This window comes from Natrix helvetica (assembly GCF_964273705.1).
Source record: "Natrix helvetica genome assembly, chromosome: 1".
In the NCBI taxonomy this organism is placed as follows: Eukaryota; Metazoa; Chordata; class Lepidosauria; order Squamata; family Natricidae; genus Natrix; species Natrix helvetica.
Genome location: NC_138548.1, coordinates 189515313 through 189533145, shown reverse-complemented (window position 1 = coordinate 189533145; position 17833 = coordinate 189515313). Strand labels below are relative to the sequence as shown.

Below are 17833 nucleotides of genomic sequence, written 5' to 3'. Positions count from 1 at the left end.
CTCTAATTCTCATTTCAGATAATCAGCTTGCTCTAGTTCTCTAAAAATATTGGTGCTTTTGTTGCACATTGCTACTTAATTATCATTCTGACAATTCTGCAGAAAATTAGTGTAAAATTGCAAAGTGTTAAAGCCATATCTCCTTCAACATAGCTACTCAAGCCAACTCAAGAATTAGAAATTCCCATTGGACAATTTTTAAATTCCTTTAAGCAATAATTTTCTTCATAAGCATAAGCATGTAAAAACATGGCTGTCTATTGGCTTGTTATTCTTGGTGTACAATAACCTTTCAGGTTGTTATATCTCCTTTATATCTAATCTCAGATCCATTTTAGATCCATGATACTTTGAAAATATTAATTTCAAGGTATCAATACATATTTCCCTTTTGAAAATGACCAAATTAATTTTTAAGAAATGAGAAGTAGAATTGTAATTTTCAATGCACTGCTACTCACCTTGTCACGTAAATGATGTTCTGCAGCTTCAATATTTAAAGGATCATCAAAATTCAAGAGATCCTAAAAAACATAAAGTAAGGGATTTTTTAAAAAGGCCTGTTGTAAATTATGATTGTTTGGGTCTCTATTTCTTGAGTGGCAGCTTTGAACAAGCCCAATTTCAAACTGAAGTGGTATGAAATATCCTTGAAAAATACATTGTGTTGAGCTTCCAAAATTAGCTCATTGATGGGTTTAAACATTCTATGTATGAATAAAATCTACTGAATGATACTAAATTCATATTTAATCCCTAAATATATTCAAGAGCTATAGAAGGTCACTTGGTAATTTGGGGCTGCTTCATAAATTGCCAGTATGGAAAAATGGGAAGATGGAGCACAATATATGCTGCCTTTTAGCTCCCAAGGAAAAAATGGGATGAATGAATAGATAAATAAGGGCTTGGTTTAATAGTATCACATTCTGCAATCAAGTTATCAGACCAGTTTTTATTTCTCCAGGACCTCCAGTGTGCTATTTGAGCCTTACTTCATAACTGAGCCCAAAATTTCCATTGCTAAGTTATTATGTGAATCATGTTCCATTTTACAACCTTTTTGCCACGATTATTAACTGAATTACTACAGTTCTATGAATCATGAGGTCATTAAGGGACTCTGGCTTCTCCCATTGTGTTCCTGTAGGCTCCAATTGCTGAAGCCATTAGGGAGATTGCATACCTCTAGACAGTCATCTTTGCAAAAATCCCTCGTGCTGAAAATTAACCCCGGGAGGTACGCGGCACCAAGGGCTTTTTTTCAGTGCAAAGGCTTTTTGCACAGACGATCAGAGCCTAGAGGGAGATTGTGTTCCTCTAGGCTCCAGTTATCTTTGCAAAAAGCATTCTTCCCTGGTTCTGTTTTCAGCAGCAGAGGTTTTTGTAAAGATGATCAGAGCCTAAAGCCGTGATGGCGAACCTATGGCAAGCGTGCCACAGGTGGCACGCAAAGCCATTTGTTAGGGCATGCGAGGCATTGCCTTGTCAGCTCCAGCAGGCCAAAAAGTGGGGGGAGAGGGGGGTCATGCACATAGAATTATGGGTGTGGGCACGGCCGCGCATGACCCCCCCTGCACTTCCTCCGCTTTTGGCACGCGATGGGAAAAAGGTTAGCCAGCACTGGCCTAGAGGACACAATCTCCCTCCAGGCTCTGGTCGTCTTTGCAGAAAGCCCTTGTGCTGAGAATGTGGCAGAGAGGAGACAGCTCACTAGATCTTCACAGGTAAGTGAGACCCAGCGTGGCAGCATAGAGGAGAAGCAATTGTGGGTAGTATGAGGTATCTTACTCCATCAGGGGAGTTCTTGGGTAGCCTGTTCCATCACTATGCCCCAGTGGTGGGATTCAAATTTTTTTACTACTGGTTCTGTGGGCATGGCTTGGTGGGTGTGGAGTGGCTTGGTGGGCGTGGCAGGGGAAGGATACTGTAAAATCTCCATTCCCTCCCCACTCCAGGGGAAGGATATTGCAAAATCCTCTTTCCTTTCCGATCAGCTGGGACTTGATGGGGGAAGGGCCAGTCAGAGGTGGCATTTTCCGGTTCTACGAACTACTCAAAATTTCCGCTACTGGTTCTCCAGAACTGGTCAGAACCTGCTGAATACCACCTCTGATACAGGGGTATCCATAGGAAGAGAATCAGAACGGGCAAAGTGGCAGTCGGGGTCAGTATCGTGAGTTTTATGATCTTGGGGATGTCCTTATATGCATGCATCATATGGATCCCAGAGCAATAGATGTTGTCCTCGACTTACAACAGTTCATTTAGTGACCATTCAAAGTTACAATAGTATTGAAAAGTGACTTATGACTGTTTTTCACAGTTACCACCTTGGCAGCATCCCCATGATCATGTGATCAAAATTCAAATGCTTGGCAATTGGTTCGTACTTATGACTGTTGGTGTGTCCTAAGGTCACGTGAACACCTTTGGCCATCTTCTGACAAGCAAAGTCAATGGGGAAGCCAGATTCACTTAACAACCGGGTTACTAACTTATCAGCTATAATAATTCACTTAACAATTTGACAAGAAAGGTCACAAAATAGGGCAAAACTCACTTAACAAATGTTCACTTAACAACGTAAATTTTGGGCTCAATTGTGGTCATAAGTTGAGTACTACCGTGTTTCCCCGAAAATATGACAGGGGCTTATTTTCTTTTGCCCCACGAAATATGCCCTTGGGCTTATTATCAGGGAGGGCTTATTGTTTTGGGGCTGCCGGGCAGCTGCTCCCTTGTGAACTGGCTCCTAAAGAGGTGGGCACAGCCTCAGGGGCAAAGCAGCCATGAGGTAACCATGCTCATGAGCAGCCGCCTGGCAAATCCCCTCTCCAGCCGGGCAGAGCGCCATTCACTGACCTAGGGGGTATCCATGTGGTGCTCTGCCAGCCCCCCAGCTCCCGCGGCTTGGTCTATTTGGGATACCCCCTAGGTCAGTGCATAGAGCTCTGCCCGGCTGGGGAAGGGGGTTGCGCGAGCGCCTGTTCCGCCCGCAGCCTCACCAAGCCCTTGCGCAGCTCTCCCAGGCCACCACAGCTGGCTGCTGCTGCCCGCCGCCGCCCTGCTCCGAGCATGACTTCCAACTCCAAAACTCGGGGCCGAGTCTTTCAGCATCGGCCGCTCTAGGAGTGCTCTCTATGGTGGGCCGGCTGCTGGAAGACTCTCTGTCCGGAAGACTCTCTGTCTGGAAGCTCTCTGTCCAGCAGCCGGCCCACCAGAGAGAGCACTCCTAGAGCAGCCGATGCTGGAAGACTCGGCCCCGAGTTTTGGAGTTTGGAAGTTATGCTCGGAGCAGGGTGGCGGCGGGCGGCGGCGGGCAGCAGCGGCCAGCGGCGGTGGCCTCGGAGAGCTGCGCAAGAGCTTGGTGAGGCTGCGGGAGGAACAGGCGCTCGCGCAACCCCCTTCTCCAGCCAGGCAAAGCTCCATGCACTGACCTAAGGGGTATCCCGAATGTGCCAAGCTGCGGGAGCTGGGGGGCGGGCAGAGCACCACATGGCTTGGCACCTTAGGGATGCACCCTAGGGCAGTGAATGGCGCTCTATCCGGCTGGAGACGGGATTTGCCGGGCGGCTGCTCATGAGCATGGTTACCTCATGGCTGCTTCGCCCCTGAGGCTGTGCCCGGCTCTTCGGGAGCCAGTTCACAAGGGAGCAGCTGCCCGGCAACTCTCCCCTCCGGCAAGGCAAAACGCCACTCCCCAACCTAGTGGTATCCCGAAGGCAGCAAGCAACGTGAGCATTCCCCCCCCCCCTGCTCCTGCGATTTGGCGCTTTCAGGATAACGCTAGGTCAGGTGCTCTGCCTGGCCGGAGGGGGGGGGTTGTCCAGGGGGTTTATTTTTGGGGGTGGGCTTATATTTTTGCCCACGCAAAAAATGTGGCAAGTCTTAAGTTTCGGGACAGGTTGTATTTTTGGGGAAACACAGTACCTGTAGTTAAAAAATAAAAAGGAAGATTCCCATGAGCTTGAAGTGTGGCCTCCCCCCCCCCCCCGCCTTTAAGAACTTAGCATATTTTTCGGAGCATAAGACGCACCAAGGTTTTGAAGAGGCAAATAAAAAAAAAGTTTTTGCACTCTGCAAACCTCCCCAAAACGGCCCATTTTTCATAAAAATGGGCCCGTTTCTCCCCCCCCAGGGTAGTCCTGGATAAATTGAATTGCAATAATCTAGACACAAGGAAACAAAGGGATCTTCAGAAAAACCTGAAGCCATGGTGATTGGAAATTCTAGGCACAAGTGGGCAACTATGGTAACTTTGCCACCTGTGGACTTCAACTCCTAGAATGGCCCACTTAGGAATTCTGGGAGTTGAAGTCCACAATTGTAAAGTTGCCATAGTTGCCCAACCCTGCCCTGAGGGAACCATTTTGGAGAAGACAGATTTAAAATATTTCTAGGGCCATAGTAAAACAATGCCTATTTTGTGTGTGTGTGAGTGTGTGTGTGTGTGTGTGTGTGTGTGTGTGAGAGAGAGAGAGAGAGAGAGAGAGAGAGAGAGAGAGAGAGAGAGAGAGAGAGAGAGAATGATAATACACTAATAAGATCTAAAAATAAATAAGAATATGCAATATATAATATAATAAAATAAAAAGACTATAAAAAGCAAAAAATGACTATCCAAACTTAATTAATGATGTGATATGTTATACAAATGATACCAAAAATTGGGCAACTTGAGATATTTTTGAGTTCTTGTCCAAAAGAATTCTTTGGCCAGAGGTTTCTTCAAGATCAGATAAGTGAAAGTCTAGAGTTCTTATGTAGGAAACAGCACAGAAGCAAATGGCTTAGAATTTCTATTGAGTCATCACCATATGGACATAAAAGGAGAGAGATATAGGGATACTCATAAAAACATATAAAAAGGACTGCTGACGGCAATGCATTCAGCCTGGCTAAGGCCTTATGAAATTTTAGAATTGCAATGGATGATAAACAAGAGAGATTCCTTTCAGAAGAATCTGATAAATAACAGGGTGTGTCACTTTGGTGAAATTTGTTTAGTGATCTATATCTATATCTTTTTTTAGGGTAATTCTGGCATTGATAAAACCTAATGAGCATGTTCTGACCTAGGCTTCCCAAGAGCATGAAGTAAGCTCCTTGTCCCAACAAAAACCCATTTTATTAATTTGCTGTGAATTCTGCTCATTTACATCCCGCAAAGTCTTTCAAGGGAGGATTTACAGTCACAGACCTTCTCTGGCTTGGAGAGCTGCCAGGCCGATATCTGCAAAACTTGGCAAGGAGTCTTGGAGAGTCATGAACCAATTAAGGGAACTAATTGTTTTCTGCAAACTCCCTCCCCCCTTTTTGTTCTTCTTTTATTTCTCTAGGAGGAGCCATTCATCATCCACCTGTGGCCTTACTCCCAAGTTGACCCCTGTTGTTTAGCTGCTCTCTTCGTCTGGCCACTCTGCGCATGCACACACTAGGAACAGGCTCTAGCTGTTCATCTGCCTCACTAATGTCTGACTCTGAAGGCAGCTGATAACTGTGAGATGGCCCTGGCCCCCTCTCTGCCTCCGACACAAAGCCCTCATCAGAGCCTTCCCCAGACTCCAGGACTGGCCCATGTTCCTCCCTAATCTCCTCACAGCTGCCAGCTCTGCTTGCAGACCACAACAGAGCAGCACAGGCATTCTATAGAGAAGATTCATCTGTAAATGAATCTTACCCTGAGCTTTTTAAAGCCAAGATGATCTCCAAGTACTAATGAGGCCGTCCTTAACTTGAAGTTGCATTACTGTTCCATGAACCTCAAAAGTTACTCTATATATCATTAGACTTTTTTCTAGTTTTTGGACAGGTATCCTAGCTCAGGGGTGGGTTTCAATTTTTTTTACTACTGTTTCTATGGGCGTGGCTAATTTTGTGGCCGTGGTTTTTCAAATTTATGATTTAGATTGGAGATAGGAAATAAAATATGCTGTAAAACTTTTTTTAAAAGGCCAAAGAAAGCAGCAACCCGAGCCGCGCCGAGCTAAACGCAGGAGAGTTGGAGACTCTAAAGAGTGTGTGGTTTTGTTCGTTGTGAAACATCAGGACTCCCTGAGCAGCCAATGCTGCTTACCTGTGTGTAGGCACTAGGAGGCAGTTGTAGCATATGGTGAAGATGAGGCAGGGTGAGCATTGGAGCGAGCCACTTCGGATGCGTGGCCAGCCAGCTTTCACTACCACTTTGGCAACCCATGCCCAATTATCATTACCGGTTCTCCCGAACCAGTCCAAACCGGGTGCAACCAACCTCTGCTATGCCCCCTTGTTCTGACCCCCCTTCTTCCCTCGCCAACACAGAACACACTCCGGACCAAAACTACTTCAACAGGATTTATTGCACAGACAGACAGACAGATCCTTGGCAGCAATCCACCACGACAAGACTCTCAGAACCCTCCGGCACAGAGACACGATAGCAGCTGTCCAGCATGCTAAGCTTCCAAGACAGAACTTTCCGAATAGTTCCTTTATTGACTTCTGCAAAGGGTGTATGCTCAATCAATCCTTTATATAGACTGAAGGGGAGTCTACTTATCAGCAGCTGAGAGCAATTACTGCCGGTAACTGCGCCCTTGCTTCTTGCGCCTGTGGGCGCGGCAATAACGGGCATCTAAGAACTCCCTGCTGATATCTGAATCACTGTCCCGTGACTCCTCCCCACTGCTCCAAGGCATGGCATCAGGAGCCCCCCTCCTTTGGCTCTCACCGCTGCTCCATGCCTCAGGCGCCTCCTGGTGGCCGACCAGACTCTCAGATCCCTGATCAGAGTCAGAACCCTGCCCAGGGTCCTCCAGAGCCAACTCATAGGGACCCTCGCTGTTGGAGTCTGGTGGCAGCTCCAACAGCTCCTGCTAGGTCACAACACCCCCTATAGCTTTCCTCACCCAGAGATAACGTGCACATGACCCACACATTTGATTAGCGAATGCATGTGTAAAAGCAGGGAGTTTTCACATTCACTTTACATGATTCACTTCAATGAATCCTTGGGTTATGAATGTAATTGGCAGGTTCCATTACATTCGTAACTCAAGGATTACCTGCAATCCCATTCTTAGCAACTTTGGGTTTAAATTGCTGCATTTTTAAAAATAGTTTATTATTATTTCTTTTTATTATATGGTGCCCAGAGTCACAAAGAAAATGTTCAAAATAGCTGTACTGCTGCAAAATTACTCATCTAACTCTATATACGTATATAAGTTATAAGTAAGTTTATGGAAGTTGTGTGCATGTGTGACTGGGCAGATACTATGATGTGCATCTGTGTACCAGGATGTGTTTGTGATCACATTAAGAGGTCATATACATGTATTACATCTACCTGGGATGGTTACATTTGTAAGCCATGTATTCATTTAAACATGCTTATGTGTATCATCAGATAGGCCTCACAGGGCTAACATGGCAATCAACCTTGGACACTTGTAGATGGAGACAGGCATACCTGCACTGGTAAACTCTCCAATGGATTACACTGAACACATCCAACGGGGAACCTTCTCGAAAGTGGACAGTTTAAACTGGAACACAGCAGTGTGGTCATTTGCTTACCCGGAACATACGTATACAGAATTGAAACAAATTTTAGCTGAAGAGGTGCCAAAATGTCAAAAATCCTGAACATTCTTGGAGCAAAGAAGCAATTATGAAGGACAAAAATAGTTGATCAATTCATGTCATAACTTTTGCAAAATAGTTAATCATTTCATGTCTGCCAAATATAGCTTTGGTAGAAACAGATTATCTGTCCAAGGTTTAGATGAGTCTCAGATTTTTGCACTAGTTCGTGCTGGAAATGATACAAAATGTTAATTATTCTGTCATGAATAGTATTTTATATTATTTATTCCATCAAATAAACAAATACTTAGCCAGAAATGGCATTATTTCTTTTTATTTTGGAAATACAATTTTGCTGCCAATTGTATAGTAATAAGGGTAGACTTCCTATACTGAATTTCTAATTATGTGGTCTCTTTTTTCCTCAGTTGTTTTTCTGGTAGCAGTGTATCCTGATGAAGGAATGGGGTGTTCCCTGTAAGAACATAATGGAACCCAATGGCAATATTCCATCTCTTATATTCTTGGGCTATTATATGGCAGAAAGCACAAATACACAAGTGGAATAAAGTTAGCAAACTGCACAGGATGTTATAGATCTCAGTAGATTGTGATTTTAATTATCATATAGGATTCTTCTGCATTTTTACTGTACAATATTATTTATTTCATGGACTTTACTTGTCAGGTCGCAAAAGGTGATCAGATGGTCCAGGACACTGCAATTGTCAGACATGCTAATTGCCAGGTGTACGAATTTTGATCATGTAACCACAAGGATGCTGCAACAGTTGTAAGTGTGAAAAATGGTCATAAATCACTTTTTTTCAGTGCCATTGTAATTTCAAACGGTCACTAAATGGTTGTAAGTCCAGGATTGCCTGTACTGTCATGTTTGTTGAATTTTGGTATGTGTTTGTGTGTGTAGAGTATGCATTATATGCACTGTACACATTTAAAGCTTCAGGATGTATTTTAAAATGTTCAATCTTAAACAGTTTTTTTACTTATTGATATGTGCATGCGTTTTCTGTTCATTCTGCCTGCTTTTGAATAGCAATGAAATACTACAAAATTCACTATTGCTTTCATACTGCCATCCATCTATATGATAACCTTCAGTAATTTCTTGCTTTGTCATCTCAAAACAGCAGAAATTTGCCTCTTGTCATCCAACAGATTGGAGAAAAGAAGGAGATGCCCTGAGAGATGAATCTCTACATTTTCATGTGGCATAACATATAATTTAACTCAGAGGCCTTTTCAAAAGACTATAATAGGTGGGTAAGATCAAGATCACAAAGGTCAATCTCCACAACATCACTAATTAAGTATTATTCAATCCAATCTGGAAATCAAGATCTAAAAGTACATACTGTACTGGAACCATAATCACTCCTGCACTGCACACATAGTACTTACTGTACAACCATAAGAAGAAGAATGATAAGGAACAAAACATTTTTTATATTCTCCTAGCCAGCAGTAACAGTAAGAAATAGACCTATTTGCATGGGTATGAACTGCCTTCTGCTCAAAGTGACCTGTTGAACAGCTAGACCGCATTTATGCCTTTAGCAACATGAAGCAAATGCTTCTGGAACTCTTGTGCTTATTCCTAGAGTAAGTGTGAGGGGTGATCAGTTTACCTAGTATGTGATTTACTGAGCATACTTGCAGAAGGGATCCTTACAGGTCACTAAAATCAAAGTACTTAACAGCTAAGAAGCAGAGCAGCAAAAATCAAATAAACCCAAGTGAACCCAAAACGCCAACTGAAAGACTGGAAAGAAAAGGAACAATTTAAAACAAAATTTAAAAATTTAAGAGTATTGAAATTACAGAGATGTGATTTTAAAAAAACAATCTGGGAGAAATATAGGAGTTGCCTTTAGATTGTATGCTTTAGAAGAGGTCAGGCAGAGTTCTTACCAAAGCCAAAGATTTGGAATGCTCCATGAAGTATGCAACTTGGAGCAGAACCATCATCATGATTCTATGGTAGAGAGTAAGCTACCTGGGAGGAAATATCTTCTGATTCTGAAACTCTTATTGCTATTGTTGCATGTTGCATAAGTGGCCAGGTTTCAATTAGATATTGGGGGATGTTTTTTGCTTTGTATCTGTGCCAAGATATAAGTCTATATTTACTTGGGAGGGGGGGGGGTTGAAAACAGGGTAAATCATGCCTTCATTTTTGTTATCGATTTTCATCGCTGTAACTTAGGAAGAAACAAAAATGGGGTTAATGAAATATCAGTGTTTTTTTTACTAGAACCCACTTTATCAGATATATCTAATAAAGGAAACTCTAGTCCAAAGATATTTACACTGTAATAAATGTCTTAGTTTTCAAAAGTTACAAGAAGCGTGTAGATTTTGAATCAATAGACTAATTCAGGTTTTGGAAATTGTGACGACTAATCTGTTCTATTAAGGCTGGTTTATTATGTTAGCAGATTAATCAAAATACACATTCAGTGAAGTTGTTACTTACAGTAAATAAAGAGTTTAATCCCCAAACAACATCCTGAAAAGGGAAAAAAATGATTCAACCAAAATTAAATATCTCAAATGCATTATATATTAAAACAGACATATAGATAAATAGATAGATAGGCAGACAATCAGGAAGATCATGAAGCTACTGGAAACATCGTTATGAATTTCAGGATTTTTAAAGAATCTGATTTGCAAATTATTAAAAACAAATGCAAATCTTTGACACTATGCAACCATTCAAATTTAAATTCCCTAGTTCCTGATTTTTATCTCCCTGCTATCAGGTATGTTCATCTTAAAGCTCTACAGCAGGCATATCCAGCACACGGCCCTCGACCCACAAAATCATAGATTTTAACATTATTGTGTGCATATGCATTAACTATACATTAGATACATTATACATTAACTATATTATATAGTTTGTATGCAGCCCAAGACAATTCTTCTTCACTCAATGTAGTGCAGGCAACGCAAAAGGTTGGACATGCCTGTTCTATTGCATTCTGACATATTCTCAGACTTTCCAAGCTAAATGATACCCAAGTTATGAGAATAAAATATGCTGATTAGTTGGCTGCTTGACTAATTATATCACTTTAGTGATTAACAATGGTTTAAAGAAATTATTTTTGGCAATTTCCTCTTACTAATTTTACTCCCTTTATTACTATGAAACATTGTGGTACTGTTTATAAGCACTGTAGAGGAGAACTGCTAACAATTTCTTCTTTACTACACTGATAGACATCTTCCAAGGATCAAAGAGTATTCTGTTAATGGAATTATACCAACTGGATTTAACCCAGTGTCAATTAGCCAAAACATATAATTTGTTTTCTGCTACTTGTAGCTTCTTGGTTTTGTTCCCACAAAGTAGCAAACAATGGAAATAAACATACTGAACCATTCATCATTTAAAATATTATTTGACTTTATTTGCTTTAATAATTATATCACTATATACAAAAAACTATTTTAAATAAGTCTTTCTCTGAAAATGAAAAACAGTATCAGTGGATAATATGGCACATGAAATGAACTATTCTTTGCTCTTGACAGTAGAAATACTTTAACAGATACTGAATTGATCAGTGGAAGTCAGAATTCCAAGTTTAAGGTTTTTTGGTTGGTTTTTTGGAAATGACATTCTTGGTCTCAGAGTTAAAAATAAAAATACTAAATTTTCTCACAAAATTACTTAAAGGATGTAATATAAATTGTAAAAAGGACCATGAAATTAATTGATAATGATTCTCTTGCACTTCTGTACATCAAACTGTAGATTAAAAAAATAAAATTCACTATTACTTAATAAGATTCAATTTTTCTAAAGAAAAAGTCCACCACTAGGAATAACAGAATAACAGAGTTGGAAGGGACCTTGGAGGTCTTCTAGTCCAGCCCCTAAAAATGTAGGTACATTAAAAATGCATTTAAAAAGTTTTAAAAAATCATTTTTAAATCTAGTCTAGTGATTGAAAATGGCTCTCAGTTCCTAACAGATAATATTATTGAGGCCTTATGAGGGGCTAAAATTCATTTGAGAAGTAGGGAAGATAATATTAAAATTTGTTGTATCACAGTCTCACAGATACACACTGATCCCAGATTATTTCACAATATTTACCTCCAGTCATCTGCACTGTCACTATCCACATACTATCAAGCTTTGCTGTTCTACCTGCTTTGTTTTAATTGATTTAAATTTATATGCTGCCCATTGCCCGTTGCAGTGACTCTGGACAGTTTATAAAATGACTGCAAGTATTCTTCATAAGGCCCTTCAGATGTTCATGGACATTATTCTCTAAAAATAAATATTATTCCCTAAAATTAGAATTGTTTCCTAAAAGTCACCTTTGAAGATTCTAGTAAACAGCGCTAAGCAGATTCACTAAGAACACAAAATGTTTAGTGTTTGGCTACTTGTATTGCCAATGTATAGGCTCAAACCAGCCACTCTTATCAATGCCCAGTCAACCTTGAGATGGGTTTTCCTTCAGTAATACTCCAGGCTTCTTTTCTCCCTTCATTTAATTTCAAGCAATCATTAATTCAAGGTGAATTAAGCAGGGTTGAATATTGTTATCAGAGTCATTATTACTTAATATTTAAAGGTAGTATTTGACTTCCAATTGGTTGCTTAGGACCATTCAAAGTTATGATGAACTCCAAAAAGATGCATGACCCAGCTTCAAAGTTCCAATGACCGGAAGAAGGAGGGCTGCAAATTTATGGCTGTTTGCAGCATTCCATGGTCATGTGACCACAATTTACAAAGTTTCTTTGCCAGTACAGGTAGTCCTCTACTTACAAGTTTATTTAGTGACCATTCAAAATTAAACAGCAGTAAAAAAAATGACTTTCACACTTACAACTGTTACAGCATCCCCAGGATCACATGATCAAAATTCAGACCCTTGGCAACTGAGTCATATTTATCATGGTTGCGATGACCCAGGGTCATGTGATCACCTTTTGTGATCTTCTAAGCAAAGTTAATGGGGAAGTTACGTTCACCTAACAACCACATTATTAACTTATCTTCACTTAACAACTGTGGTAAGAGGTCATAAAATGCGGCAAACTCACTTAGAAAATATCTGATTTAACAATCGATTTTGAGCTCATTTGTGGTCATAAATTGACGATTACATGTACTGGCTATTACTTTTAATTTCTGGCAAAAAAAACCACCCATTATGGATAATTGGTTCACTTAATAATTATGTGATCCAAAACTCACAGAGACTGGAACTTTTGGAGGAGGGAACGGCTGAGATGAGGAGAGAGGTGAAGAGGGTGCAGAAAGGAAATCAAGAACTTGAGAACCACCAGATAAAAACAGAATTTGAACGAATGTCCTTTTTCCTTAGGTTTCAAAATGTAATTGAGGCTGATGATGAAAATTTGAGGGATATTATGGCAAATTTATTGGCTGAATTTATTAAAAAAGACAGACAACAGATGGGGTGAGACATGGACCTGGTTTATAAAGTAAACTCAACATATGCTAGAACACACAATGTTCCAAGGGAGGTACACATCAAATTTCTTAGAAAGACCACAAGAGACGAGATTCTGAGTGCACAAAGGGGGCAAACATTAAAATACAAGGATAGAGAAATAGCCATTCTGAAACAGATCCCAAAGAAAGTTAGAGATAAAAGAAAAAAATATTCGCTCTTAGCGAATAAATTATACCAGAAAGGGGTGTGGTTTAGATGGCTGTTGCCAGAAGGTATGCTAATATTCTGGGAGGACACGAGAGTTAGAATCAACACAACCACTGAGGCTGAGGCCTTCATGGAAAAAAATGAAGTCCTCCTAGATAAACCTGATGATACTACACCGGACATACAGGACACGGGAGGTGCCGGAGCTCTGCCAGGAGGGGGAGAAGAGGCAACATTGAGAAAACTCAGATCACAAAAATGAACTTGAAAATCTGTGTGATATAAAATGATTGAAACTATTTTAAGATAAAAGTTTATATGCTGACAAAATAGTATTAAGTAATAACAAACTAATGTATTAGTAAATGAAAGTTATGAGAATGGGGGGAGGGCCATTTCCTGCATAATGTAACTGTCAAAATTTGTACTTCATCCATTACCCCTTTCCTTGAATATTTTTTTTAAAAAAACCAATAAAATTTTGTTTAAAAAATAATAATAATTATGGCATTTGTTTTACAACTACTGAAAAAAATATCATAAAATCGGCCCAATCATACGGGTGCCAAAATTTACAACTGTCATGACATACAACAGAAATTCGGGGTCCATTAGGGTTATAAGTCGAGGACTACCTGGATATAAACTATTTGGTTCAAATCGAATAGGTTCCTGACCAATCTAGCTGACAAACTTTGTTCTCCGAAAGAGAGGAGAGAACTTGAGGGACATCCATATTGTACTTAATTCTTACAAACACAAAATAAGAGATAGAGGGAGTTGAAATCGCAGGAACCTTGGGTGAGAGTGATCATGTCATACTAGAATTCAACATAACACAAATACAAGCAATAGAACATAATGATATCAGAGTCCTAGATTTAAAAGAGCTGATTTTAACAAACTCAGAGAGAACTTGGGAAAGATTCCTTGGATGAAAATCCTAAAAGGGAAAAAAGCTCAAGAAGCTTGGGAAACTCTGAAAAATATGAGCCCAGTCCAGCACAATACTGAAAAAGAAAAACAAGAAATCCAAGAAGAAACCAGAATGGCTGCACAAGGATCTCTCTCAGAAATTGAAAGATAAAAAGGGCAAGTGCAAAAAATGGAAAGAAAGACACATAACTAAGGAGGAATATCAGCAGATAGTCAGAATCTGCAAAGAAAAAGTCAGGAAGGCAAAGGCTCCGAATGAACAAAGACTTGCAACAAAAGTCAAAGTTACTTTAAAGAATTTCTTCCAACATATAAATAACAAGAAAAAAAATCAAGGAAACAGTCAGTCCACTAAAGAGAGAAGATGGCAAAGAAGTATCAGGCAACAAAGGGAAAGCAGAGCTGCATAACTCATTCTTTGCATTGGTTTTCACACAAAAAGAAACTATAGTCCAGCCTACCAAAAACATAACTGTAAAAGACAAACTAGAAATAAAAGTTAAAATAAGCAAAAAAAATGGTAAGAGAACAATTGTCTGATCTTGATGAATACAAATCACTGGGACCTGATGGATTACATCCCAGAGTTCTAAAGGAGCTGGCAGATGTCATCTCATAACCATTGTACCACATCTTTCAAAAATCCTGGAGCATTGGGGAACTATCAGAGGACTGGAAAAGAACTGATGTGGTTCCCATCTTCAAAAAAGGGGAAAAAATCAAACCCAGGAAACCTCAGACCAATCAGTCTAACATCAATACCTGGGAAGATATTGGAAAAGATAATAAAAAAACTGATCTGCCAACATCTAGAAATGAGTAAAGTAATAACTAGAAGTCAGCATGGATTTGTTAAAAACAGATGAAGCCAAACGAGCCTCATTTCATTCTTCAACAGAGTAACTAACTTAGCAGACCAGCGAAATACTGAGGACATAATATACTCAGACTTCAGCAAGGCATTCGGCAAAGTAGGTCAGAACCTACTTCTTGGTAAGCTAGAAAAAAGTGGGATAGATAGCATCGCCATCAGATTGATTTGTAACTGTCTGTTAAACCATACTCAACAAGTAGTCCTTACTGGTACAACATCTACATGGAGGGAAGTAAGCAGTGGGGTACCACAAGGTTCTGTCTTAGGCCAGACTTCTGGTTTGACATTGCAGCAATAGTCAGGATAGCGGGGCTCTGCAAAATCCAGGCAGAAACCTCTTTGTTGGGTAGCCCTAAGGAACCAAAGTCAACCTGGAATGGTGACGAAGAAAGGATTGCTTGCTGATCGCGGAATTAAGGCGGCTCTTCTCCTGTCCAACAAAGAATAGAAATGGCCATTATGGCTGACCAAAGCTGGGGCAATTGAAGAAAGAAAGGAGCTGGAGTGGTTCGTGAACAGCGAACTGGAACTGGGTGAGATGATACTTAATTGTTTTATTAGAGACTACTTTAAACAAAAGAATTTTTGAAAGACTCCGAAGTATGGAGAAAGTGACAAATTAACACATGGAGATAAATGATAGACCCAAAAGAGAAATGAAATCCTAATGGAAGAATATGAAGTTTTTAAAAGACTGAACTGGAATTTGTTATGTTGTGAAAAGTGACTTAGATTTGCTGGAAATAGTGTCTGGCTGTTGGGAGAAATTACGTATATAAAGAAAAACAGATTTTTTTTTCTTTGTATTGAACTTTGACGATCAGCTGGCAGCCCCCCCCCCAATTGAAATTTAGAGTTGTATCGCCATCTACTGCCAAAGAAGATACTATCTTGATATAGGGCTAGGAAAGACCTTGAAAAACATCTGGGGGAAAAAGTGTCATAGGAGGAGATAAGACGAGAAGTAAAAGCCAAACAACATCTGGAAGGCTGTTTTTCCTGTTGTCTCCACTTGTTATTTTTTGGTGGCTGAGGAATAGTTGGGGAGCCTTTTGAAATTTTGAAACCAATGTGGTTTATAAAGGATAGGAATTGCCCTTGGAACTGAACATCTGATTCTGTGAGTTAATGAGTCATGGGGAAATTTGGTGGGCTATTCTGGATTACAAATACCATTTGATAGAATATTCCAAGTAGCGAAAGGAGGGGGAAAATTAAACAAGACATAAACTTAAATAACTCAGAGGGAGTAAAACAGCAGATTTTGAGGATTACAAACATTATGGATTTTCAGGAACAGTTGAGGGACTGAGCATATTCTTTTAACTGACTTTTTGATGTTCTTGAAAACTTGGGACACTGGGACTTGGATGGATTACTGAATAACTTTTAATCAACTAAATAAAGTAAAATGGTACATCAAGCAGAAATAAATACATTCCAAATGGAAATACTATTAATATTTCAAGATTTCAAGGAAAGCATGATAAGGAATCATAGGAAGATGAGGGAACTGATGCACGATATGGATTGGAGATCGAGAAATCGCCAACGAATGATAATGAATGATTAACAAAAAATTCAAACAACAGAGGAAAATTTAGAAGGAGCAGAACAAAGAAGAGAGGAGAGAAACCAACAAACAACATGAGTGTCAGGCCTGCAGCAATCTTTTCTTTTGGGTCTTTGGCCTGCCACACTTCTATTATTCTGCTATGCATTTTCTATTATGGGAAAATGGGGGGAGGAATTGTAAGGAGTCACATACTATGTAGCCACAACAAAATTCTTTCTAGAAAGTCATCCTTTGTCTCTGGTCACCTCTGCACCTGACCAGAATTGGATGGGTGGAGCTGCCAGCATGGCAATGGGAGATTGGACCATGTGATGGACTTGTGGGTGTGGGGGCAAGATCTTGAATTTTCAACTAGGTGGGGAAAACCGAGAAGCTTTCAGTTTCGGGTTTTCCCAGATGTGCCAACATCTTAATAAATTGGAACTTTGAGCAATACTTTGCCTTGGACTCTGATTTACTTTTGGATGCTATTTGGAACCCTGACATTAACCCGAATCTCCTTTAAAATACTTCACCAGCTGCCCCGAATTTCGGGGTGCTGTCTGGGATCCTAAGCCCCAGCACTGACCTGAGCCTGGGTGGCGTAAAGACTCAGTGAAGCTGGAGGAAGAGAAGAAGCCCACAGAACAAGCAGCAAATGACGGATTGTTGGGACCATCTACATGCCTTCAAAAGCCGTGGTGGAAGCCACGGATGCCGCGGAGAGGGAACGCCAGCTGGGAGACAGGCGTAATCGGACCTGACTCTGCAAAATGAAGCCACAGGATTTACTTCCGCTAAGGAGTTGCTGTCGGAGTCACAGGTAGGAGTAGGATTAGCCTTGACCCACAAGTAAAGGGGATCAAAGCAGACATCAACCAGGTGCTCCGATGATTGGGGATCCCAGGCACCGTCATGCAGTCAGTCTCTGATCGGCCTCTCAGACCAATTTGGACAGCTTGACGTGAGTGGAACCAACCCTTGCCAGGTGGACCATGGCCCAGCCAACATTCACTTTCTCAGGTCGAGACTCTGCAACGCAATGGAGTGGGGATTTAGACTCCTTCCATACAGTGAAAAGTGGGTCAGCCCAAAACCACGCCACTGGAATAAGACCAATGGCAGTGCCCCTTTACCCTGGGGTGCAGACGGCCCATCAACCGGGATCAGAAGGGGTGGGGGATTTTGCTCTCTAGCCAGCCACAGATGTTTGGGTTG

The 17833-nt window shown here is 40.7% G+C and overlaps 1 protein-coding gene and 1 long non-coding RNA gene across 7 annotated transcripts in view; both read right to left on the bottom strand.

Annotated features, from left to right (window-relative positions):
* LOC309399414 overlaps positions 1-17833 on the bottom strand; it is a 241580-nt gene that overhangs the window by 15232 nt on the left and 208515 nt on the right. The window lies entirely within an intron of this gene.
* Positions 1-17833, bottom strand: part of UBE2F (ubiquitin conjugating enzyme E2 F (putative)) — a 163096-nt gene that overhangs the window by 14613 nt on the left and 130650 nt on the right. For 2 of the 6 annotated variants that reach the window (XM_081967145.1, XM_081967147.1), the window contains exons 8-9: positions 10067-10099; positions 462-524 (exon numbers count right to left, since the gene is read on the bottom strand). In XM_081967145.1, the coding sequence (XP_081823271.1) occupies positions 462-524; positions 10067-10099 (96 nt within the window). Of the gene's footprint in view, positions 1-461; positions 525-3895; positions 3934-7948; positions 8099-10066; positions 10100-17833 lie in introns of those variants that run through there. The other 4 variants (XM_081967146.1, XM_081967149.1, XR_014176513.1 and 1 more) reach the window with 3 other exon arrangements.